We start from the raw sequence: 25,858 nt of genomic DNA, 5'->3' as shown, positions 1-25,858 counted from the left end.
AAATGTTTAAAATCGGCCATTCGATGACAGAATGTCCCTATGATATGGGACAATAATTCTATTTTTAGAACAAATTGCGCCATCGCCTGCGGCACACGCGCGTACATGCTGCGAGGATTTTTGCGGATGTCGCGCGGAGGAAATGGCGTCCGAAATTCCCGGAATTTTTCATGTTTTTGGCCCACAACTCAACGCGTTCACGTCTGTTGGAATTTTGCTTAAGTATTTTCGTCGTAAGCTGCTCCAGTTTGAGTGAAGTAAGACAGTGTCGAATTTAGGTATGTTCCGCTGTAAGCTTATATATATCGCTGACCAAGTTGTGTTCCGACGGATGCTTCTTTTACATGAGCTGTACATTACTCCACTTTAATTTCACATATGTTGAAGATTAACAGCTTTTCCATTACACAGCAAAAAACTAGCTGGATATATTTAGATATAGCAGAGCTTCACGATTTCATAGTTTCCTAGCTCCTCTTGCCACACGCTTGCGAGGAATTTGTCAGTCTATCGCGACCGAAAAGTAAAACAAAATAATTGCTAGTTTGAGTTTCGCTAATGAACTGTAAGCAACGCTTGATGTTTCATCGAGGCTTAATAACTCCGTCCGTAGATACTGCTCAGTTTTATTCGTGTAAAAATCCAGTAGATTCTCTGTTGTCCATGAATGAGAGCGCCCGCCGATGCGTGTTTTGTACAGTCAGTAAACATGACAAATTGTACTTCCGCCGCACTTTCGTGTGAAAGCGTGCATCGAACTCAAACAATAGCTCTATAGTTTTTAAATATGTTTAAGATTGATAAATGTTTGAGAACATATTAAAAGCTAAGCTGAAAATATGTGAATAAAGCAGAAACAATCAGCAAAGTTACGATGACGCTTTCTTTAATCAACTTGGAATAACGATTTCGATTTTGATGATCGAGTTATCAAAACTCCTTGTCTATTTTCATTTTCGCAGTGTAAAACTTCACTATGCTTATGTTGAAGAAACACACATGATGTTAGTAGCCTTTTTGGCATTCTTGAAATTTGTTGCAGCATCTCAGCACAAAAGATAACGAAAGAAATCTTTGTCAAGATTTGTTGACAATTGAAAACACCGACTCGGACTTGAAAGTGCACGAGCTGCATGCACTATGCAAATGAAATAATTGTACGCGTCAGACTTTCCTTTCAAAAACTTTTGCGAACTCACCAAACAAGCAGAGACAATACGAAACCATCAAAACAGGTTTTGATTATGATTAAACATTGTCTGAGAAACTCACAAATTAACTCGATACCAGAGTAGAGAGTTTTCTTGCTATATTCTTAAGCATACGCGTAAGCTTACAACTAGCGTGAGCAGATCTTATTATTCATTCCCAGCGCGAGATTGAAGTCTTGTTTTCGACCCTGAAAACCCACCTTTTCCGTTAGCTCAGAGCATCAAACTACATATAAGCGCCCTGGTTCGTATTCCCTGCCTTATTCCCTGCCATCGCTGTGAAAAATACGCAAGAGAATCTCTCAACTCTCACCATTTGATCACGCAACGTGACAACATCCACGCGAGAGCCCCTGACATGTGCGTGAATCCGCGCGGATATATGACGTCAGGAAGGCGCAATACACCTATTCCAGAAAAAACCGGAAGTTGCACCGAAACGAGGCTTAATAGCCCTCGCGGTAATTAAGGTTACAGTATACCTTCAGGGGTGTCTCGCGCGCAAGCGATGTAGCGCGTGCAGTTTAAGCTGTAGATACCTAAACCCCTATATCAAATTACCAAGAATTTTGAAAGAAAGTGAATTGTCGAATTTTTCACGACCACTAAATGCGAGCGCCCGATCACCTTTCGAAAGCTACAAGTCAAAGCGAATTTCGTTTTTCGCCAATTTAATTTTTTCCTCGGTTTCAGGGCCCAAAGCGCTTTGAAAACGTGGCTGCGTTTTGGCGTATTCGATTGCAGTAAAAAGTTACAGAACATTTTCGAAATAGGATTAAAAAAATGTGGAGTGATCGTACAAAAATCGCTCTCGAAGAAAAATTATTTCGAAATTAACAATTCCCAGACACGTTTTTGTAGTTTATATGTTAAACTAGCCACTGTCCAAATTTAAGAGCAATTGAACAAATTCCCTTTGAGTTATAACTCTTTAAAGTGTCTGCTTCAAGTGAAAAAATTTATTCGAGAAAACAGCGCTAAGAAAAATTTTCTGCTTCGCAAACAAACTCCGCCCACAAACGCCTTCAACTGGGTTCTCAGATAACTAAGCCAATCAGTGCAGGGTAACGTTACTACCGTTAACCTCCTGGTGAAATTTACGCGCAAATCTCTAAAAAACTCTTGTGTTTCGCAATGCGCTCAAGGAACCGAAGGCATAGGGATAATTTTTCTGTAGCTCGGTTTTTCTTGAAGCTGGTCTGGCAAAATGGGGAAGACTAAAAAGGATACGAACGCTAGAGTGGCTGAGCGAAGGAAACAAACAAAAGACAGCGCGAAGAGCAACTGTGTGTGGGCAACTGTGCATGGATAATATTTCAAATGGTCTCAATGAGTCCGACGATTCGTCGATATCGGACTCATCAGAAGAGTCTCTGTCAGCATCCCTGTTATTGCTGTCAAGTTCCGAAATTTTTGCAGAACCTTTCTTTTCTCTTACCACGAATATTTGCCCGCCTTATACGATAACTATAGCTTCATCCGCGTGGCGAACTTTCGCTTCTTCACTCACTGATGTATTTTCATTCGTTCTTCGCTGTTTTCGCTTTTCGAACCGGTCCATGGTTTAAACGTGGTCTATGTTTACTTATAACTTAATAGAGACACGCCTAATATCAAAAATGCTGGGTAGTCAGAACAACAATGCAGATCAACTGAGTAGTCAATTCGTGACATCCATATAGGTAATTCCCGCGAAAATCGTCTCGGTTGATTGCATACGCGCCATAGGGCTGTCAATCAAGAGGTAAACTTTTACTTCCGGTGAAAACGTAAAACCGCCATTTCTCCGCCAATATTTAGCCTTTTTCAAAATTTTTTTTCAGAAATTAGAGATTATTCTTCGACCACTATTTTGACCCAAAAATCCAAATTTGAAGGAAATTGTCGACCCGAAGGTATACTGTAACCTTAAAGCAACATGGCGAACGAAGAAGAAAGGCCAATCTCTCTTCTGATGATATTCCCGGCGTCAGTGTGAGCGAAGAACATTGAAAACTTGACACTCAGCCAATCGAAATTCTGGCTTAAAAGTCGCCGTATAAATCAAAGGGGCAAAATAAAGGAACTTTTAGACGGGTATGTTTTCCATCCTTCGATTGTCTCGATCTCTAATATACGCAAAAACAACCTGTTCTCACCATTTTTATTGCCTAAAAGAACTTTGTTCATGGTCGGTTTAGGAAAAAGAATCTGAATGAAATGAAAATTGTAAAAGTTTACGACCCTGACCCGAAGAATGCTTTACTAAAGCTACAGCAAGAGATCGAAAGAACATACGGAAGTAAATTTTAAAATTGTGTCGGATATCGGGAATATTGCAACAAAACACTTTAAAAAATTTCCTACGGCTGATTCATTTTCACTGACCACTTCAGTCTTCTCAAGTTTGAGAACATCCAATCTCTCTTCATAAATTAACAATCGGTGTTAGAGAATAAAGGGAAATCCTTTTAAAAGCTCAAAAGATGCTAATCAGAGTATCAAACAAGACCACGATCTACTCGCCAAGAATGGTATAAGCAAGGGTTCAGTACAGTGACAGCATCATTGCGTTACAGGGTAGGACGCAATCACAAAGCTGATTCATCAGTCAAATCACCAATAAAATTATCAGTGACGTGTACTACAGTGTAACAAAGACTATCAGTCACATGCCATGAAAGATGGCCTAGAAAACTAGCAACTAGTAATGAACAAGTACACTGAAATAATGCATCAACAGGGATCGACGAAGGTGCAAGTAACAAAATGCTTTTTTTTTTGTTCAAGAGAAAAGGGAAATTTTGGGGGCCTCCCCAGGGTCCCCCAGCTGGACTGAGGATACAGACCCAAGTAAGGGCAATCTCCATGAAATAATTTAAGCTAGGAATGTCATTGTTATGGATAGTGAGACCCTGAAAGATTGCCTTACAAAATCAATATGCAAAATGTTTGACACTGGTTTAAAAGTAAACAAGAGTCATATGAACTTCAGTTTATGATGTACAATGTACAACAACTACTCTTTGTTGTGAACAGACTTTGGAATGTCCTGGCTATAAATTGAAAGTAACTGCAAATTTTTAATGAGCAAAATGCCTTGGACATAGAATGGTGGAAGGAGATGCTAAAGAATATTGAACAATTTATGATAAATATATTATATATGAATTGGCTAATGCTTAGAGATGGCCTTACACGATGTGATTATTGCTAAAGCCAGAATAAATAATGTATATCAAAGGTCCAAAAATTTTGTCCAGCATCTAATATGAGAAAATTCAGCTACTTCCAGTTTTTCTCTGGTGATGAATATTTGAATAAATATTTCAAAATAGTTCAAAACAATTGGGAATCTATAAGATCATACAATGTAGAAAATTCTTAATGAGGTCAAATTCAATTGCACTTTTATGTTATTAGCAAAATTATACACCAGCTCTACCATGTGTCCTTCTATGTTACACCCTGTACCAGAAAATAGAACATGAAGCCACATAATGCACAATTTCGATATGGTGGAAATCACCAAATATTTAATTACCACTGATGAACAATATCATGTAGTCACTACCAAATGACAAATAAACATCAGTAGTCAATAGCGCTCGTTGGGGCAGTAACCAATCAGGAGCCAGGGATCATACCACGTGACCAAGATTTTCCCATACATTCTCTTAAATTTTAAAATCCAAGATGGCGCCTTTGGTAGCAAAACATGGCGCCCGTGACGTCACAGCTCGCGCATGCCCAAATAAGGGCAACATGAAATCGAGGTTGTCACGTGCGTGATCAAATGAGCCAATGCCTGAAATCGAGGTTCGGATGTGTGAATAAAAAGGTGTCGAGTTGGCGTGTTTGGCATTGTTGTTTTGAGATCGACAAGAAGATGTCTTCAAAGGAGAGCAAGACGAAGGTGGAGGTGAAGAGTGTTCCTGAAGAGGAGTTTCCAGACGGCATGACGAGAGAAGAATTTGCGGCGAAGGTGATGGATGTCGTACATGACGGTATTCTTGGAAAGAATGAAAAACGCCGTTTCTCACGCCATGGATGTCGTTCTGAGGAAAGAGGTGACGAAGCTGGCGGATGAGGTGATGAGGTTCCGAAAACTCCTGTCTGAGAAGATGCTTGCTGACCAGACCAGATCGTTTAAAGACCCACTGTGTTTGGAGAAGTTGCCGGATGGATTTGAGGCCGGATGGGAAGCGTGGAAGAGCAGTTGGGACGACCGAGACGAGTTGGCGTACCAAGCATTTATCAAAGAAATTGCACCACAATCAACTTCAGAGTGAAAAAAAAATTTTTATTCATGCCTGTAACTAATAAAGATCCTTTAACGAGAGAATGTACATGGTTTGGTGCGTGATTTTTTGCATCATCTTGAGTGCTTGCACGTCATTGGTTCCCAGGTGCACGAGGGATAGCATCATGGTCTGTGGGGTGAGAAATTCTCCGTGAAAGCCTGAGGAGGATTCGAACAAGTGTCCGAAGGGCCAGACTTTGGAGAGGTCTCTTCGCACGTACCAGGGGTAGGGAAAGTGTTGGGTGAGGAAGAGAAGCATGACATCTTCGTCGGGGTGGGGTGCGTCCAAATAGATTTTACAGGCTAGGGGTCTCTATAGGGAAAAAAGAAAAAAAATTTTAATGCCCCGACCAGGAATCGAACCATTAGACCATTGAAGCGCTTACCTCTTTAGGACTTGGTTTTGGGGCTGTCATCGGTAGGTAGTCCGAAATTCACGGTTTTGCAATGAGGGCAGAGTCTTTGGGAGGGTTTCAACTGCTCAGTGTGGAGGGCTTTACAGGTTCCGTGAAAGAATTGGTCGCAACAGGGCGTCAGGAGGTAGTCTCTGATACTGTGTTTGAAAGTGTATCCTTCCTTGCACCATATACATAGGGGGTTGGGATATCGAGACATGGAGTCTGAAAAATAGAGCAAAAAACAATTTTTATTGGTCATTCTACTTGGTTTACAGGGTGGGACGTGTGCACGGTCCTATTGACCGGCGCCCTCTTTTTCTTCGGGATAACAATCAATGAACGATTTGACGTGATTGACACGTGACAGGGCCTGGTTGTAACCGTTTCCCAGGAAGACGGGTTCGTAACATTCGGTTTCCGCGTTGTAGTACATGCCGTAGATGACACCACAACAGGTTGCGTAGACGCACCCTAGTTCCCATTCTTTTCTGAGTGGTCCCGAGATTGCGCGTACGAATTTGGTGTGGTTCCCATTTCTGCTCAATTCTAGGATGGGTTGGCGGCAGCAGGGTCTCAGCTGTTTGCATACGTGACAGTGGAGGGGTGGTTCCATGTCTAAAATTGAAGCAATTGTCTGTAAGTGTTGCGGACCCAGTCTATGTGAATCACCAAATCATTGGTATCGTCCTCGTCAAGGACCCCCAACCTCTCTTCCAGCCCCAAAAGATCTAGTTGGTCCAGGGCCACCTCGATAAAACCTAAAAGTTGTTCTAGGTCCCTGTACAAAGGGGTCTCTTCTTCTTCGTCGTTCATCCACTCTCTCACCCGCTTTTCCCAGGTAGTCAACTCTACGTTACACTGCTCTAATACTTCCATACTCACTTGGTACTTCGAGAAGCCACAGCAACGAGAGTATCCACAGTCTTCTGTAATGGGCGCTCATACAAGTTGAAAAAAACTCAGAGTGAAAAGTGAACGGTCCAACTCGATTTTTATACACACGGTATAATGGTGTCCAGTCTCCTACCGTGAGTGGGTGTGGTAGGGGGGATACCCCCTATCCCCTGGGTCTGGGTAACACGTGACTTGGTCTTGTTCTGTGATTGGCTGGACGGATCTTCATAAAGCGAATCCGCGTCGCCCCCCGATCTTCACTCTGAGTTTTGAACTTGTATTGAGCGCTGTCATGGCCTTGAGGGAGAGATACTTGCAGAACAATTTCAGACCTAGAAATCCCGAGGTCACCTACGAAGAAGCGATTGACCAAATGGAGGCACCCTGGACCCGATTTTACGAGGACATGAATTTTCCCATCCGGGATTTGTTGGCGGGTCGACGTTGGCTTTCGCGCATCAAGGATTCCAGTCAGCTCGAGGTAATGCTGCATCAGATATTATTTTTCATGGATGAGCAGAGGGAAAACTGGACGCGGAGTTTGTTCCAGTACCGGAGCATTGAGAAGTGTTTCGGCAGGACCTTGTTTAATGCGATCTATGCCATACGTAAGAACATTGTATGGGACGTGAAGGTGAAGCCGCCCATGGACCGTATCACATTTTACCGAATGATGTTATGTTACGGTTTCGAACCATTTCAGTCCACGTGGACTAAGAGACAAAAGAAGACAGCGAGACGCTATGTCAGTATAATTAACTTTTATTACAACACATTTAACAAATGTAATCAAGTGACAATGAGATCGATGATCGATGCGGAAGACAAATTACCCAACATGTAAAAAATATTGAAAAATAAAAATCGGAGTGTGTTTTTTACAAAAAACTGTGTCTGTCTTTTTCTTAGTTTGGGTCCTGTCCATTGATCAGTATGGCTTCGGCGACTCCTCGCGGGTATTCGTCGATCCATTGAAAGAACTTGCAGGTGCGCTTGGGACACTTGAGATAGAGCCTGTCTGGGTTGGACTGAGAGTGTGAGGTGGCTAAGACCAGGGATTTGCTGCATAGACATCGGAAACGGGCTGGGTCGATGTTCCTGTAGCAGGGGTGGGTCTGTTCTTCGACGCGTCTCAGGTAAGTGCTCACCTCTTTGGCACCACAGGTCACATAACACTTGGTGTAGAATCTGGAAGAGGGGCATCGGTAATACTCCCACCAGGTACCACCCTCGGGGGTTTTCACTCTTCCAAATTCCATGGGTACCATGCAACGCGGGCAAGTGGGATCTTGTGGTTTCAGTTGGTTCAGGAACTGATCGGGGTCGAATTCCTCCAACACTTGTACTTCGGTGGATTCTCCTTGGTCGTCCACTTCAGGTGGTAATTCTACGAGGTTGTCTTTCTTGAATTTGCCGAGTCCCAGGGGTTCCAGGACTTGCAGGACTTGCATGGTTCGAGGAGGTGATTCTCTCATAACGGTCATGCATCCACCTTGAATGGCAGGTAGCTTTGAGTCTATGAAGATAGAGATTGAGTTAGTATCCCAACAAGGTGTTTTCCCGTAGCATGGTTTCTAGGATGTGAGTGGTTTTTCGCACGTTCTTGGGGGTCAGTCTTTGCCTTCGCTTGTAATGGTTACTTTTCATTCGGCTTTTGACTTCTTGACGTTGGATCGAAAAGGCGCTCCAAGGTCGCGAGAAGCCTTTGAGAGGGACGGTGGTCCAACTGACAGAGTCCGGGGTGATCTCTTTGAAGAGGACGCGTTCGTTGAAACGTAGTCTGGTACGAGGTTTTTTGAATAACCATCTATCTAAGGTGGATTGTAGTTTACCTCCTACTTCTCCTTCCACTCTCTTGGGCAAGAGCAGTTTCAGTTTCTTACGCGCCTCCTTCTTTTTCTTTTTCTTTTTCCTGTCGGGTTCGACGTGTGAATCCATGACGACTGCTGAGAAAAGTGACTCGTGATGGAATGCGTGGTTCGACTTTATGGACGTTTTTGACGACCAATCGTATTCGGGTGGTGTGATGGGATCATGTGACGGTCTTCGTTTCGATTGGTGGATCTGAAAAAGGGCGCGTGATCTGGGAAAGTACGGAGTGAAAAGTGGATCCGCGGCGCGGGTATAAAAGGAGCCCGTTTGACGCAGTGAATCATTCTCGACTTGCTCTTGACGCGGTGATGACTCATAGGATTTTGACTGACAAGGACTTTGAAGAGATCATTGAAGATCTGAGACGCTATTTGAATCGAGCTTCTGACAATTTGGATCTAATCGAAGAAGAAGGCAAGAAGTCGTCACTCTATACGAGGATAATTAACTTAGAATTGCACGTGGTTGATCTCTTGTTCACTAGGCTTAAAAGACACATCATTGACTGGGGAGACCCGAAGCACCATCCTGAATTGTCGTATCTAGTAAGAAAGAGGTTTGACGAGGCAAGAGAATGACTTACTATAGCAACTCCAACCAGATTCGGGACCTCGTGGAGAAGACTGTGGATCAGAAGGTACACACTTTAAGAGATCTCGATGCCATTCCGGATGCCAAAGTGGACATGTACATTTTTGACAATCTCTTCGAACCGTTAGGTCAAATACCCGATTGTCTGTGGTCTTTTGAGCTCTTGATGAGACGTCGTCCTGACTGGGGTGGTACGATTTTGGAGATGATGAAGAGGAACGAACATGTGTATTTGTTCTGTGGTGAGTGGTGTCGCGTGATGTACAGAAGTGGTAGCGGTCAATTCAAATTCATTCATTGTCGGGATCCCTCCCTGGACACCGAGCGTGTCTGTTTGATCGCCACGGATCACCTCACGTACATGATGAGCGATGCCATCCGTGATCTGTTTGAACCCTTGCGGTTCGCTCGTGACCTGTCACGACGGGTGTTGGAGAACGACAAGAGTCCCAGGGTGGAGGAGATACTGACTTTCAACAGGTGCGCTCACAAGGAAACGTGTCTGAAGTTGGAGGAGTTGATCTACGATATCATGCGTCAGCGTGATCTGTGGAAGGATCGGTTTTTCTTTCGTGCCCTAGAAGCGGATGAGGATGACCTGTGTGGTGACTGTAGAGAGAGTATGCGTCAAGCATTCTATGTGAATGGGAACGAGGAGGAAGCCCTGAAGTGGAGACCCGGTAAATGTGATTGGAGAAATTGTAAATATTATGCCATGGATACCTATGAGGAAGACTGTGATAATGAGTATGGTCAGGAATGTAAGAACTCTGAATATGTTCAATACTTTTCGGATTCAGACTAAGTCTTTTTGCCTTCTTTTTCGTTTTAGCCAATCAGAGTTGTTTTAACGTAAGAACCAATCAGGCACGACGTTTTTTGTACATAAAAGAAAGTCGAAATAAAAAATTGGGTTCAAATCATTATGTCTCATGCCTTGAGTTGGTTGATCTCGAGAGTGTGTGCGACCATGGCCGATCGATGGAGTTGGACAACCTTGTGTTCCAAGTGCGATAGAGTCTACGCGCGATACGGTAAGGGTGAACCCATCCCTGACACTTTCAGTGATTCGCCCTTGGAGGTGTTTGACTATACCGACGTGGAACCCAACGTGATGCGTTTTGTGGTTTATATCTTGTGGTTGAAACGGGAACCCGATTCATTTAAGAAGTATCTCGAGGTACGGGAGCAACGTTTCGAGTTGTGGAGACAGTGCATTTACAAACTTTATCGACTATGAAGAAGAAAGGTCAAAAGAAGTAGAAGCCGCTTTCGACCGGGACGTTACTGGGACGGTATCGGGATCCTTCTAGACCCGGTAGTCTGGGCGGTCTGACGCGATTCGCCCAGGCCAATAAGATCTCGGTACGACGTGCTCGCGAGGTCCTGCAACGGGATTTGGGGTACACGTTGCACAAACCCAGACGTCGTCGGTTTCCCACGGTCCCGGTGGTGGTGTTCGGCATCGACGAGCAGTGGACGGCCGACCTGATCGAGGTGATCAATATTTCGAGGTACAATAAAGGGTATCGTTATCTCTTGACGGTGGTGGACGTGTTTTCCAAGCACGCCTGGGTCCAGCCCTTGAAGAGCAAGACGGGTAAAGCGGTGACGGAAGCCATGGCTAAGATCTTGAAAGGAGGTAGAAAACCCATCAATCTCCAGACGGACGACGGGAAGGAATTCTACAACAAGACGTTTCAGGATTTGATGAAGCAGAAAGGCATTCATCATTTTTCGACGCGTGGGGATACGAAATCCAGTGTGGTGGAACGGTTTAATCGGACCCTGAAAGAACGTTTGTACCGATACTTCACCGTGAAGAATACGATGACGTATGTGCCCGTGTTACAAGATCTGGTCCGAGGGTACAATCGATCATATCATCGCAGTATCAAGATGACTCCCGATCAAGTGACTTTAGCTAATAGCGAGGACGTGTGGGAGACTCTTTACGGGAAGAAAAAAGGGAAAAAATCGAGACGACCTCCACTGAAAGTCGGGGATCGTGTGAGACTGAACAAGAAGTTCCGTCAGTTCAAGAAAGGGTATTTACCCGTTGGACCGAGGAGGTGTTTGTGATACGCCGGGTGCGTCCTGGGAAGGTCACCACGTACAAGGTGGAAGAATGGGACGGTACGGCGGTCGAAGGCACGTTTTACGCGCAGGATTTGCAAAAGGTGGACGTGAAAGACGACGATCTGTTCCGAATCGACAAGATCGTCAAACGAAAAGACGATGGTTTTACGTGGAGTCCATCTCGTTACCCCGTGACATTTTACGTCAGCGGGAAGGAACTGAACCGTGACCGCCACAAGGTGACGAGTGGTAAATCTCTCATGCAATACCTCATCAACCGTTTTCACGAACGCCTGTATCATTACATGGATCATGCGGGTGAAAGTCTACGAGCACCGGACGGGAAAAAATACTACCCCGTGTTCCGATGGGAGGGGAACGATTTGATTATCGACAACACCGACACGTTCCTCGCGGAGTCCGGAGACAGAAAACGTCCCAGAATGTATTTTGGTACTAAACTGGTCAAGAAGTTGGGTTTGATTCGCGAGGAATCGTATTACTCCGTTCACTTGGACATGAACATGATCAAGATCTTTCCCAACGACAAGGTCCCGTCTGATTTCAAGAAAGACTGGACCAACCATGACAGCAATCGATCTCGCGAATTTTGGAATTTGGACAGCCATGGGACGTTACAGCTCAGTCCCTATTGCAACTGGCGCTTCAGTTACCTGGACGAGGAATACGCCAAGACCTACAATCGCGGAGTCGTCGTTCATCCGGACCTCCCTCCGCCTCGCAGTCCCATGTACCTGTATTCGAATGTGGGTCGTAGTACCATCACGGGGAATCGCGTGACGGATCTCTTGAGAGAAGTCCCCCACGACCCGATCAAGACGACGTACGAACCGAATCAGATTCAATATAAACCCGTGCGCAGCAACGTTTTGGATATAGTGGAGGTGCAATTGGCCGAGAACGACGGACGATTGGTGGACTTTACATCGGGCGTGACGTCGGTGACACTACACTTTAAGGATGAATGAGTCTGCCGACGACTTTTACGTGCAACTGATGAGCAATGCCAGCACGAGCGAGTTCCCGGACAACAAGGCCAACAGTTTCAAGAATCGTCTGCCGAACCCGTTGCAGTTGAGAGAGTCTGGCTGGAAAGTGGGTATCAGCGACCTCTCGTTTCCGTCCGCGACGCGTAAGATGGACTTGAAAGATTCTCTTCTGTTTGAAATCTGGTGGATCGATATGGTGAACGCATCTATAAACCTATACACTCGGGTCTCTGGAGTGACGCGAGAAAACGATTTGGAATTCACGCCTAGGACCGGAACCGAGTTACTGAACGCGATACGAGATCGATACCTGCATAGGTTGAGATCTAGAACGGATGCCGACGTGACCATGTACAAGAAAAAGAGCAAGTCCGACGATCCCACCGAATTGCTGTACACGGTTATGCATCGGGCCGAGCATGGAGAATGCGTCCTCGACAACTCGAGAACGTGCCTCAGTCTCCTGATCAACGGTAAACGCGTCTTTCCCCAAATGTCCATCGGCATCGAATTGGCCAAGAAGATGGAATGGGTCAAGATGGGAACATTGCAGAACGGACGCCCGGGTTACGTCTTGGGACCCCACTTGAGGAAAGAATTTCCCACGGAAGTCGTACCCACGGCCACGGACTTGATCATAGGCCAGAATGACGGGGACGAGACATTTTACAAGATCGACCCGAACACCTTACATTTGAGTTGTTTCATCAATTGGGTTTTCACGGACCTGGATCGCAGTTACGAGGAAGCGTTCGGTCACGAGCGTCGTTCCTTGTTCGTGTATTCGAATGCGGGACAGAGTATGGTGACGGGGAATCAAGTGACGGACATGTTGAAACAGGTTCGTTACGATCCGGACGTGGTCGACCTTCAACCGAGACACATCCTATATCTACCGGTGCGCACGACCTTTTTGGACATTTTCGAGACGCAGGTATCTGAGAACGACGGACGACTGGTGAACTTTGCGTCGGGTGTGACCACGATCACGTTGCATTTCAAGAAAGGATGAGTGATTTTTACGTCAGCTTGCCCAGTCACAGCAGTAAGAGCGAGTTCCCGGACAACAAACCGAACCATTTCAAGATCAGGTTACCGCACCCCTTACGCCTGAATGGAGACGGAGGATGGAAAGTGGGAATGAGTAGCATCGCCATGCCGGATGCCCACGTGAAGCTGCCTTCCTTGACGCCGACCGATCCTGATAAAAAAGTCACCTTAGCCTTTTCCGCATGGAGACGCGTAGAATCGAGTAGCCGCTACATGTATGGAGAAGCTTACTTCGATACGGAGGACCTCAAGAAGGTGATTCACAACGTGGACGGTGTTGGACTCATGAAATCCATGATCGCCTATTTCGATCGACAACGCGTCTTCAAATACAACGGACCCAAATTAGGAGCCAAATATGTCACGAATGATGGGAAAAGAACCTACGTCAAGTTCAAGTGGGAAGGCGAAGACCTGGTCACGGACAACGAAAACATCTTACGTCCGATCAAAGACATGCCTGCATTACACATCAATGTCGACCTGGCTTGTAAAATGGGATGGCTCGAAAAGAACGGCAACGGTTATAATCTGGGGCCTAACTTGCGGAGCGAATTCTTCAAAGATGAAATTCCCAACATTGGTGTCGTCGGGGACTTACACGACTCGGATGGATTACCTGTTTTTTGGACGGTCTCAACCTATTCAACGGGAAACAGTTATTTGAAACTCAGCATCTATTGCAATTGGCGTTTTCTGAACCTGAACAAGGCGTTCGAGGTGGTGGTGGGAAACAGTTCGCGATCTTTGTTCGTCTACTCCGACGTGGCTAAAAGTGGCGTGGTGGGAAATCAGGTCACGGATTTACTGAGAGAGGTCAACTTGATACGAAGAGGTGCGGGTGTCCAGTATTTCGAGCCTTACCACATTCAATATATTCCCGTGCGCAAAGACCTCATTGACATAATAGAAGTGCAAGTGGCTGAGACAACTGGAGAACTGACGACCTTTGGAGACGGCAATACGATCGTGACGTTACGCTTTAAGAAAGAATGATCGGTGGAACGCTGGTACGATTTCATCCCGATAAAATGAAGCAATCCGGAGACAGATTCGGCATGGCTTGGAGAGGTGTCAAGAAACGCGGTCCCGGCATTCTCCGAGACTTTATCACCGAGACGGCCACGGAGGGTCTGAAAGGTTTAAATTCGGGCGGTAAGGGAGGAAAGCCCAATTGGAGAGGTGGACTCGCCGGGGTCAGGAGAGGAGCGAAACGAGCCGTGAAACGTAAAGCGACGCAAGAGATCAAACGGGCGTTAGCGAAAAAAGTGAGGAAAGATCTATTTGGAGTATGAATCCCATTTACTCGAGGCGCGTGAGACTTATCCCGATACGACGAACGTATAAAGGCGGATCGATCTTCCCGTCCCGATCAAAACGCCCGAACTATCGTTGGGTGCAGTCGGCCCTGAGACGAAGACGACGACGACGACGACGACGACGTAGACGATGACGGACCTCGTGGCTCATGCCCGTTCGGCGGGGGTTCGTAACCCTCGTCTGAACATGTTCAGTACCCCTCCCACGGATGTCAGCATGTCGTCTCGACGTTTGGTGAGAATCAACCCGTTCAATACGGGGATCAACCCTGTGACCTTCCAAGTCGATCCACAAGAAGACTTTATCGACTTAAACGAGAGTTTTTTCGAAGTGGAATTGACCGTCAAGAAAAGTAACAACACGAATCTGCTGACAGCGGACGTCCTGGGACTCGCCAATAATCTGGCTCACACCCTCTTCAAACAGATCAATGTGAGATTGAATGGGACTCTCATCAGCCCCCAGACGGACACTTACCACCTCAAAGCTTACATCGAGACCCTGTTGAACCACGACCGAGACGACGGTGAATCGATCCTGACACCCAGCGGTTGGTACAACTGTCTCGGTGTACCCGACGACGGAGATGCCGATGAATTGACAGCCAATGCGTTGGATTTTGGTACTCCTCATGCTGAATATACTGCTTTACCCCAAGATCTCAAGAACTTAGTCCTGGGACGATCCCAGTTTCTGGATGGGGATGCCGTGACATTGAGGTTCAAACCTTTCCTGGAAGTGTTTCATCTCAGCAAGTTACTGTTACCTGGCGTGCAGATCCAGATCGACATGTACTTCAATACCCCAGCCATGTGGACCGTCCGATGGGCCGGTGCCAGTACTCTCAGACTGACTGAAGCCGACGTGAAAGTGAGATTGTTCCTGTCTCAAGTGAGAGTGACTCCCTCGGTGTACCGAGAGATCATGACCAGCCTGAAAGGTGGAAGAGTGGCCACTTACCCTACGGTGAGAGGTGAAATTCGCACTTACTCGCATCCCAATGACAATCGTCATTTTGAGTGCAGCAATCCTTTCCACAGTAAGCTACCTAATAGACTAGTGGTGTTGTTGTTGAAACAAGCGGCCTTCAACGGAACCATCACCGAGAGTCCGTTCAATTTTGGAAAATTCAATCTGGCTTCCATCAAACAATTGGTGAGAGGTGAAGAGTACCCCTACGAGACCTTGGAACTCCAACACGATGGGGACAGTAAAGATCAGAGAGGCTACTACAGATTCCTCCAAGCCTCAGGAGCGTTGTGCAGGGGAAAAGGAAACATGGTCCGAAAAGTGGATTGGGGGGACGGCAAGAGATGCAACATGTTTGTATTTGACAACACGGCCAATGGATGTTTGGACAGTCCAGTGTTGAATCCCAAGCAAGAAGGTGAACTGCGTCTGGTGATCGATTTTGGAGCCAATCCGGGAGAAAACCTGACCATCTTGTTGTACGGCGAATTCGAGAACTTGCTGGAGATCAACGAGAACCGAGTCGTCATCTACGACGTGTACCAATGAGAGAAGAAGAAAAAAATGGAGAAAGTAGCCTTGAATAATATACAATTGGATCATTTGGCCCGGACGAATCCGTCCCTACGCTGTGTCTTTTACGGCACGGTCCCTTGCGATCGGCTTCCCAGGACACTCCCCCAAGAAGGACCGACCGCTTACATCGTGAACACGGACCCTCACGATAAACCTGGCGTGCATTGGATCGCTTTGTGGGCCGACAAGAACAAGTGCGAGATCCTGGACAGTTACGGTCTGCCGTTGGACGCGTACGGAACCGCCGAACCGATCCAAGAATGGTTGGATCGTCATTTCAAGTACCAGATTCAGAACGGCAAGAGTCTACAGTCCCTGTTCAGTCAGAGTTGCGGCGGTTACGCCCTGATGTTCCTGATCGACCGAGCCGAAGGTCGTGACATGAACGAGTTCTTGAGTCGTTTTAAGAAAAACGAGTTTGTGGAGAACGATCGTAAAGTAGGACGCATGTTAGAACGTTTGATCGTGGACGAGTTGGCCTGGCGCAAGATTTGTAAAACCCCGTGTCACCAGGACACGCGCGGTTCATCCAGAGGAGTGCGTCATTTGTTATAAAGTAAGCTGTTCGAAATAAAAGACGTTCATTTTCGAGAGAACAAGGATGCTGCGTAGTGAATTCAGATGGTTCCGTCGATTCTTAGAACTGTGTCGAGAAGAGACTACGAAATTGTCCTCGGACGATCCTCTTCGACAGGTCATGGAACGCATTTTGGATTGCGACAGTTACCGACGAGTCCGATTCATACTGGACCGGGAAAAAGATCATTGGCTTCGATACAACCTGTTCCACCTGAGTATCAGAGCCAGACTTCAAACGAACGCTAGTAGAGATTACAAGTGTTACCCGTATTGGCACGTTCTTCGCTACGGCACTAAGTCCTTACACCATCACTTTGTGAGTGCATAAAAAGGGTCGACGGAAAATAAAACGGTTCATTATGGATTTGCTGACAAAACAAGACGCATCATGGCTCTTCAGTTTCAAGGGCATAGACATTTGGACGACGTGATAGCCAGGTTGGAAAAACGCTATGGAAAAGCGGGTGGAAAGACGCCTCAACCCAGTGAGGCTCATTTCAAGAAAAACCAACCGCCAAAACGACAGCTCAATCTTAAAATACTTCAACCCGCCAGAAGACAAGTGTCTTTTCAACCCCCGTCTGTCCTTGACACCGGTGCATTACCGGCGACGGTGACCACGCGTAGGAAACGCAAGAGAACCGCCCCTGCCAAGCCGAAGCTTTCCGAGAAAGAAGGTAGGAAAAGAAGAATGAAAAAGAGGCATTGGTACGAGGACAAGTTCGGAGATTTGAGAAAATTCGCCAAGAAACCTCGAAAAAAGAGATCGGCACCTGCCAAGAAAAAAGGGCGTCCCAAGAGAGCTGCCGCCAAGAGAGCCATGGCCAAGATCAGGAGTCGTGCCAAGAAAAAACCCATCTGTTTCAATCGTAAGGTCACCCTATTGGGTCTGTTGAGACGCATCCCGGCCGTCAAGACCCCATTGGCCAAGTTGTTCCGATAAAAAACGGAGCGTCTCGAAACCCTGGACCATTTCAAGATCATGGAACGACGCAAAGCGTTTCAATTTCACACTCCGTCGAGTTTGTTGATAGCGGGTCCGTCTGGGTGCGGCAAGACGGTGTTCACCACCAAACTGCTCTTGGAGAACGACGACTTGTTCCAACAGACACCGAAGAGTATTCATTACTGCTACGGATCGTGGCAAGACGGTTTCCAAAAGCTCAAGAAAGGGGGTGTCAAGTTTCACGAAGGCATCCCCGAAAGCGAACAGTTACCCCGATGGTTTCCTGGAGGGGGTGTGTTGGTCCTGGACGATCTGATGGACGAGGGGGGTAACGACAAGCGCGTGTTGGATCTCTTCACCAAACATTCGCATCATCGGAACATCACGGTGATTTACTTGTGCCAGGATCTATTCCCTAACGGAAAATTCGCCAAGACCATTTCCCGCAACGCGCATTACATCGCGGCTTTCAAGAACCCTCGGGATCAGTTGGGGATACGAAATTTACTTCTGCAATCGTTTCCCACGCAATGGCAGGAGGTGTTGGACACGTTTCGCAAGGTCACCGATAGACCTTACGGTTACATGCTATTGGATCTTCATCCAGCCAGTCAGGACGATCAACGCGTTCTCAGCCGTGTGCTAAAAGACGAAGGATTCGTACGATGCCATCAGTTCGCTTCACCGTCATGCTGAGGAGCGAAGTCGAGTGGTTTCCGCTTTTCATCGTCCTATGCAAGACCAGACTCAAATACTGCATGAATCCCCATGAGCTGGACTTCGAGCCGATGAGACAGGTCACGGAATGCGAGAGTTACCGTCAAGTGAGGTCCATCATAAACGCATATAATGGTGAAGGTTTCGATGATTTGGTTCATAAGCAACGAGAACTCGCCGAGAAGAAGATAGAAAGAGAGAGGGGAATGGATAAAAAATGAGCTCTTATGGTAGTGACGATTTCAACCTCTCGGCTCTGGAGGATTATTCGCCTTGGGGGACACCGAATCGAACGAGTACTCCGATTCCGCCTGCAGCGGGTGTGGGTGTGAGTCTGAACACTCCTTCACCGCGATCGTCACTGGCGACACCGCCCCTGCCCAATGTCTCGCCCGTCGGAGTAGGCACTCCTGGCGCGGGTGCGCCACAGACCAACGTCACGGTGGGTGTCGGTAGTGCTGGATCCGTGTCGCGCTCCAACGTCACAGCGGGTGTCGGGGCACCCAGGATAACAGACTCCACCCCTTTGGCACACGCTGTTCGAGGAGGGAAACGACCGAGACGCGTCCCGCGTCAAAATACGCCGACGTCCTCCAGTGATTCCGGCAGCCGCAGAAGAAGTAGCGCTAGTGGTAGCGGTGGAAGAGGCAGAGGCAGAGGCAGAGGCAGAGGTGGAGGCGGAGGCGGAGGAGGCGGAGGTGGAGGAGGTGGAAGTGGTAGTGACTCCACACCGCCTTCGTCGATTCGATCGGGTCGAGGAGGAAGAAGAAGGAGGCGAGGAGACCGTGTTCTCGACCAAGCCCAGATGCAGCAACAATTGGAAGAGATTTTACGCCAACAACAACAGACGGCCGCGGGTCGTCCCATTGCGGGCATCACGACCACCAACACGATTACGACTACCTATAAAAACGGACAACGCCCTACCGTCACACGCAATTCGACCAGTGTGCGTAACTGAGAACAACCATGAGAAGACGCCGCCGTCGACCGAAAAGGAGAAAGCAACGGGGAGGTGCTCTTGCGAATGCCTTGTCTGCGATGTTACCCATTGGCAAAGGGGCCGCCTTGGGATTGGCCAAAGCGTTGGGTGGCCGCGCCGTGAAAACAGGAATCCGAGCTGGAACCACCGCTGCCATTGGTGCTGCGGGAGTAGGCGTGGGTCGAGGGATCCGAAGACTTGTGAGACTTAAGAAAAGACGACCCCCTCGTCGATGAAAAACCATTCGAATCAAGATGTTGAGGAGTGAAGTCGAGTGGTTCCCCTACTTTTTGCATCTATGCCGATGCTCTCGCTCTTACTGGGATGCGACCAGCATGGATCACGAAGACATGAAACGGATCGCGGACGAGTGCGATAGTTACCGACAAGTCCGGGACATCCTGAACCAATCCATAGAAACCGCCATCAAGGACGAGATCTGGGAATACGAGCAACAAGCCAAAAGGATCGAACGTCCCGACAGAAATTCAGACTACGTTTGGCACTGGTTGGAGAAGAGTCATGAGTACTTCTGTATGTTTATTGGATGAACCTTTCAACACCGTGGTGGATTTGGATTCCCTGAAACGTTTGGACGTCTTGTACGCTTTCTACCACAAATATTGGTGGTGTCGAAGGCAGATGTTCGGTTACTACAAATTGTGTAACGCCATTCTCAATGGACTGGCCTTACTGACTGTGGCCGTGAGTATCGTCTTGGGATCCGTGTGGAAAGATGGGTACGTGGCGGTAGGATTGACGGCTTTCGCCACCTTACTGAAAGGATGGAACGATTTCAAGAAGTATTCGTTCAAGATGGACATGGCCCAATTCGCTTACACGACGTACGAAAAGACGCTGACAGAACTCAGGAACTACGCTCTGGGTGGTGTGGAGGAATTGGATGGGTTTTTGACCAAGATGCAAACGTTGGACGACGTGGTGACGGATTTCACATCTCCCACGTACGACCGATACGTTCGAGACTACGCCCTACGATTTCGTCACGTGCCGCTATAAAAAATGACATCGCGGTCATCATCTTCATTCAGAACCAACATGCCCAAGAGGTCGAGGAGAAAGAAAGCGTCTTCGAGAAGGCGTAAAACCACTAAAAGAAGACGGTACCAAAGGGGAGAAGGGGCTGTCAGTGTGGTGGCGGGTTTACCCAAGGCGGCTTGGAGTATCACCAAAGGCATCGGAAGCCTGAGAGAAAGACAAGAACGGGCGCACACCAAAAGGATGATGGAACGAATGAGACGAGGTGAAAAAATTCCACACAAGGGCGAAGAGTTCCGATGCTCCATCATGTGAAAATAAAAGGACGAGGATGGACGTCATCCACTTCACTCGTCACCATGCGAACACGGAGGAGGAGGAGACGAAGAAGGAAACAAAGAGGTGGTGATTTGACGAGTATGATGAGAGCCGCGGGTTTGGGTTCTTTGGCAAGACCCTTCGGTTTAATGGACAAACATATCCGTAAGAACAGGGGAAAGATCGAAAGAGTCTTACGCAGGATACCCTTTCAAACGGCCTTCAAGCGTCGAGGAAAGCGATAAAAGGACGAGGATTGACGTCGTAAACCTCACTCGTCACCATGAGGACTCGTAGGAGAAAGAGGAAACAAAGAGGTGGAGGCATATCTCCGTCGGAAGCCGCGATTCTGAAAAGAAGGTTTAAACAACTAGCCCAAGGTTACAAAAAATACCAAAGAGAAAAACGACAATTTTCCAGAGATATCGTTCCAACATTTGGCATATGGGGTCCTATCTACAAGAGAATGGCAAGTAAAAGGCGATAAAAGGAGTACGCCAATCCACTCGTGCGCATAAGGCCACGATGAAGCGGTTACGACGACAACGTCATTTCTTGACGCGCGTCCTGAAAGAAGCCAATCGGAACAAACGTCAACGGATGTTGCAAATCGCCGACAAAGATCAGATCAACGCCATCAGCGAGATGGTTCTCAATTTGCTGAAAAAGAGGATCCCCATCAACGCAACGACTTATGGGAAACTGAAAAGACATAAAAATGTTTTGCGCGAAGTGGGTAGACGCAAAAACTCCCTCAAGCGTCGAAGAGAACATCTCCTCACCCAAAACGGAGCGGGGTTCTGGAACGGTTTGCACGGTTGTTTCAAAGCATGTTGTGTACGGTGAAAGGACGCGGCGAGGACGGTTACCCGCTGGAGGGGGTCGACGTCATACCCAATTTCCCGCCGAGAGAAGAAGAGTCCAATACCATTCCTAAACTCGTGCAGTTGTTGCAAGACGCCAATCGTCGCGAAGCCCGATGGAAAGACTCGTACGAGTTCTTGAACAAGAGGTACCACGACCTGTATCAAGAATACATGGCTTTAAAGTTCGGTGACTTCTGCCAAACCTGTCAAACGAAACGAGATACCACGCAGCCCGGTGGGTGCATCGAGTTGTGCAGGGAGTGCGGTAAAGGCAAGCGAACCGTTCAAAGTCTCGAACTCGAGTTGGAAAAGAAAGACGAATCCATACGGTACTGGCAAGACTGTTACGAGACTGCCTTGAGAGAATTGTCCGAGTTTCCTGACACGACTTTGAGTCAGAAGGTATGAACGAAGTCATGATGGTACCCGTTCAAGAATTCAATCGTTTGCAAGATTATTACAATGGTAAGATCAGCCAGAATGCCTTGTTGAACAAAGCCGGACGTCTGGCCGCCGAAGAACATCTCATCTTGAACGACAAACGCATCCCCGACAGCATGGCCATCAAGATGACCAAACCCATCGCCACCGAGGAAGGGAAACTGGTGAAACGCATACGGACGGGTAAAAGCGGTCCCATCTCGTACCAGGGAACGACAGAACCCGAAGGCATGGCCGACGCACCCGTCGAAAGTCTGTTGAAACAGATCCTCAAGGGAGTCAACCAACCCGCAGCCCCCGTGATCATCCCACCACAACCACTTTCCACGACAGCTCTGAAAAAGGAGCTGAAAACTCCCATACCCTCCACGTCAGGTTTTAAAAAGGGGAAGAAAACCCCCAAACCCTTCAGTCCATTCGAACAGGTCACGTTAGGTAAAACTCCCATCGCGTCCAAGAAAAAAGCACCCATATCTGACAGAGCCAGACGTGTACTGAAATCACTCGGTATCGACTACGACGACGGTGGTTACAGTCCCAAAGGCAAGGCAAAGAAGTACAAGAAGGCCAAACCGACAGCCACAGAAAAGTTACAAGCAGGGTGGGAAGATTTCGAGCCCTGGAGAAAGGGACTGGACTATGACTCGGATTAAGAAGAGGAAAAAGGCACCGCCACCCCCGAGGAGAAGTACCCGACGTCGCCGTCAACGAGGGTATGGGTTCGACATCCAAAAATGGCTGGGCAAGACTGGGATCGAGTTTCATTGGCCCGGTTATCAGTACATGGGACCTGGTACCAAACTGAAGAAACGTCTGGCGCGAGGAGACCCCGGGATCAACCGTCTGGACCGGCTAGCCAAACAACACGACATTGACTATTCCAGGGCCAAGAACTTACAGGACAAATGGAACGCCGACACCAAGATGATCCAAGCCATCGACAAATTACCCGGACGTAAAACCATGACAGAACGCATTGTTAAGAAAATCATGCAGACCAAGAAACGTTGGAAATTGTAAACTTTATTGTTGTTGTAATTAAAGTTACACACACTTTGTTATTTTTTCAAAAAGAGTCTCTTTTGTTTTCTTCAAGTCTCGCACGCCATGCCGTTGTGGTACAGAGTATCCGAGGCATTCGACGTCACAAACAAACGTTCGATCCTTATTTGGTCCCCGAACGTCGACGAAGATATGAATAACAACCTAAACTTAATCGTGGAGGTGAATTCGAACACCGAGAAAGGGGTGTTGAAATAAAACATGCGATACACCTCCATGCGTATATGATCGTACGAAATGACACTGAAGGGAAAGAACACGGTGCCGTGAATGTACATGGGACTTCGAAACTCCGAAGATCGCGCAAAGTTCTCCATCTCGCGATAGTACTGGAACCACACCGTGACGGGAAGGTGATAAGGCAAATGATTCCAGGAACGCGTCAAGGAATTCTGCGTCTCGAAGGGTTTTCCATTGTCCCTCATATTAGCAATGTGGTCATGAATCATTCTGCGATGAGTGTCCACTGCAAAAACGAAAAAACAGTGTTAGGTCCATAGTCCATCCTCACGGTAAAACGAGGGGCCACCGGGAAAGGGTAAGAGACAGCTCTCGAATCTCAATATCCCTTTGTCTCTCCACGCGTCTAAAGTAGAGTCTGAACCTTTGAATTCGGATCAAGTTATACGTATAGCATGGAGTGTTGTAAATGAACAGACGGTACAGATAACTTCTAATCTCTCGGGTCGGTTCCACGGGGAGACGCACGCAACCGTGAATGTACAGGTCTCGATCCCGATACAGAGTCACGAAATTTCTGATAAAGGTATAATAACGTGTCCAAATGCCAGGGTCAATGGCATACGGCAAATCATTCCACAGGTACGACCCCTCGTGATGGCAGTGATAAGGTCTACCCTCACTACGATATCGCTCCAACTCTCCATCCATTCTAACTAAACGATCATTCGCACCTGCCCTTAACTGGGGCTCCTCATAATCATCTTCCTCGAGTTCCTCGTCGGTTTCCAACACGACCTCAGGCTGAATATCGTCGATCACGCGTCGGCAGTTGCCGCAGGTCATAACCCGTCTCTCCATCTCCTGGTAGCATCGCCGATGCATGAACACGCCGCAGCAAGGAGTACGTTGGCACGATGCCAGAGAATCAATGTGAATATCTCTCTGACAAATAAAACACACTTGTTGAATCGGTGTTTCTTCGGGTAGACGACCCTGAAGGCGACGACTACGTCTCGGCGGTTCATCATCCTCGTGTGATCGGGCACGACGGCGCCGACGTACTCGTCTCGGTGATCCTTCGGGGGACTGACTTCGAGTACGGCGGCGACTGATGTGCCCAGATTCAGTCTCCATCACCAAAAACCGAAAAATGCCGAATGCGCACCTCGCTTTATGTCCATCATGCACCAATCAAACGAAAAAATGCCGACATCACGTGATCTGGGTAGACCCGGGGGATAGGGGTATCCCCCACTCACGGTCGGAGACTGGGCCCCGGTCGAGTGTGAACCTGGGATCCAGTTTTTACCGTAAGTATAAAAAGATCGGTTCGAACCGTTCAAGTCACTCTGAGTTTTTGACTTGTATCGAGCGCTTGAAAAAAATCATGGCACAGGAGCTGACCGATGCGGAGATGAACCAACAGATGGATCAACATGAAGCAGTGAGTATAACGTGCACCCTATGTGAGAAAGTCATCCTTAGAACCGAAACCTGCGCTCGTACCAAGTGCTGTCGTCACTACGTGCATTTCGATTGCTTCACCAGGGCACTCGATGAGCAGATGGTGAACAAGGGGGTGACACAGGAAAAGTTGCACTGTCAAATCTGTCACACGCCGTGTTATCTAAGTACGGTCGTAGCTTCCCTAGACAACTGACCCATGGAACTGAGACTCGCCGTCGCCTCCTTCACCCTGGAGTTCTATCTCCGTTTGGACTTGAGATTTTGTTTCGTTGTGTTTTGCGGTTACAAAGTCGCACGACATCTTTGTCACGCCTTGTTCATCACCTTCTTTTCATAGAGTTACTGGGATCTTCTTCCCGCTGAGATGCAAGCCTACATCCTTCACCTCAGAGAGGCCCAGGCTCTCGTCGAGGCGCGCGAACGTGAAATGAGGCGAGAGCTCTGTAACGAGATACGCACCTTCGCTAAGGTCCAAGCAGAATGGGGACTAGGTCCAATCAAAGTGGTTCTAGAGACATGTCTACTAGATTATTGTCCCAAAGGAAAAGTTCCAGGAATGAAAAACAAGCACATGGTCGTGCACGGATTCCTCCCGGACGAACGCAACTTTAAGAGAGCCGTATTTTTAGGGTACGGGTTAGATAATGCCTATCTCAGAATACCGCACGTTAAGAGAATGATGTCCTCTCCTCCCACAGAATAGTAATGACTGGGATCGATTACCTCCTGAACTACAGGACTACATCATGCGTCTAGCTAGGAACCAATGCCTACTCGAGCGCAGAAGAAACAAAAAGTTACGTCGTCTTCTCAAGGAAATAATAGAATACAACAAACTGAAAGAACAATGGGGCATAGGACACATTAAGATTGTGACAGTTCGATGTAATTCGTCATGTTGTATAAAAAAGAAGAAAGAAGACAGATTCATACATTCGAAAGTAATTGGCTGTTACATTGACATCGACGATAAACCTAAAGAAACGTATTTAGCTCCCACCATAAAAGAGGCCAAGAAACGCGTCCCCATAGAAAAGACTTTCATC

The 25,858-nt window shown here is 47.3% G+C and overlaps 3 protein-coding genes, 1 long non-coding RNA gene and 3 pseudogenes across 4 annotated transcripts; 6 read left to right on the top strand and 1 right to left on the bottom strand.

Annotated features, from left to right (window-relative positions):
• The window catches only part of LOC110054725 (uncharacterized), a 534,050-nt pseudogene that overhangs the window by 280,309 nt on the left and 227,883 nt on the right, over nucleotides 1–25,858 (top strand).
• LOC149103360 (uncharacterized) lies at nucleotides 1,438–3,470 on the top strand. The gene is made up of 2 exons (XR_016201897.1): nucleotides 1,438–1,681; nucleotides 3,126–3,470. It is a non-coding gene; the product is annotated as an uncharacterized LOC149103360 (long non-coding RNA).
• LOC149103359 (uncharacterized) lies at nucleotides 4,793–5,539 on the top strand (annotated as a pseudogene).
• LOC149103358 (uncharacterized) lies at nucleotides 9,232–10,328 on the top strand. Its single transcript, XM_089273214.1, has one exon. The coding sequence runs from the start codon at nucleotides 9,232–9,234 to the stop codon at nucleotides 10,051–10,053; it is 822 nt and encodes a 273-aa protein (XP_089129340.1). The 3' UTR covers nucleotides 10,054–10,328.
• Nucleotides 14,670–16,541, top strand: LOC149103357 (uncharacterized protein F54H12.2-like). Its single transcript, XM_089273213.1, has one exon. It carries the CDS (start codon nucleotides 14,837–14,839, stop codon nucleotides 16,223–16,225), a length of 1,389 nt encoding a protein of 462 aa, XP_089129339.1. The 5' UTR covers nucleotides 14,670–14,836; the 3' UTR covers nucleotides 16,226–16,541.
• Nucleotides 18,695–19,877, top strand: LOC149103356 (uncharacterized). Its single transcript, XM_089273215.1, has one exon. The coding sequence runs from the start codon at nucleotides 18,712–18,714 to the stop codon at nucleotides 19,453–19,455; it is 744 nt and encodes a 247-aa protein (XP_089129341.1). The 5' UTR covers nucleotides 18,695–18,711; the 3' UTR covers nucleotides 19,456–19,877.
• LOC149103355 (uncharacterized) lies at nucleotides 23,104–24,730 on the bottom strand (annotated as a pseudogene).

Source organism: Orbicella faveolata, unplaced genomic scaffold (assembly GCF_042242905.1).
Source record: "Orbicella faveolata isolate gen_17 unplaced genomic scaffold, um_ofav_v1 contig_35, whole genome shotgun sequence".
Taxonomy (NCBI): Eukaryota; Metazoa; Cnidaria; class Anthozoa; order Scleractinia; family Merulinidae; genus Orbicella; species Orbicella faveolata.
This window is presented reverse-complemented; position numbering and strand designations above follow the sequence as displayed.

Excerpts from the sequence above, each read along its gene's own strand:
- LOC149103356 (XM_089273215.1), top strand. The coding sequence starts at position 18,712 with ATGAGCTCTTATGGTAGTGACGATTTCAACCTCTCGGCTCTGGAGGAT.
- LOC149103357 (XM_089273213.1), top strand. The coding sequence starts at position 14,837 with ATGACGGACCTCGTGGCTCATGCCCGTTCGGCGGGGGTTCGTAACCCT.
- LOC149103358 (XM_089273214.1), top strand. The coding sequence starts at position 9,232 with ATGACTTACTATAGCAACTCCAACCAGATTCGGGACCTCGTGGAGAAG.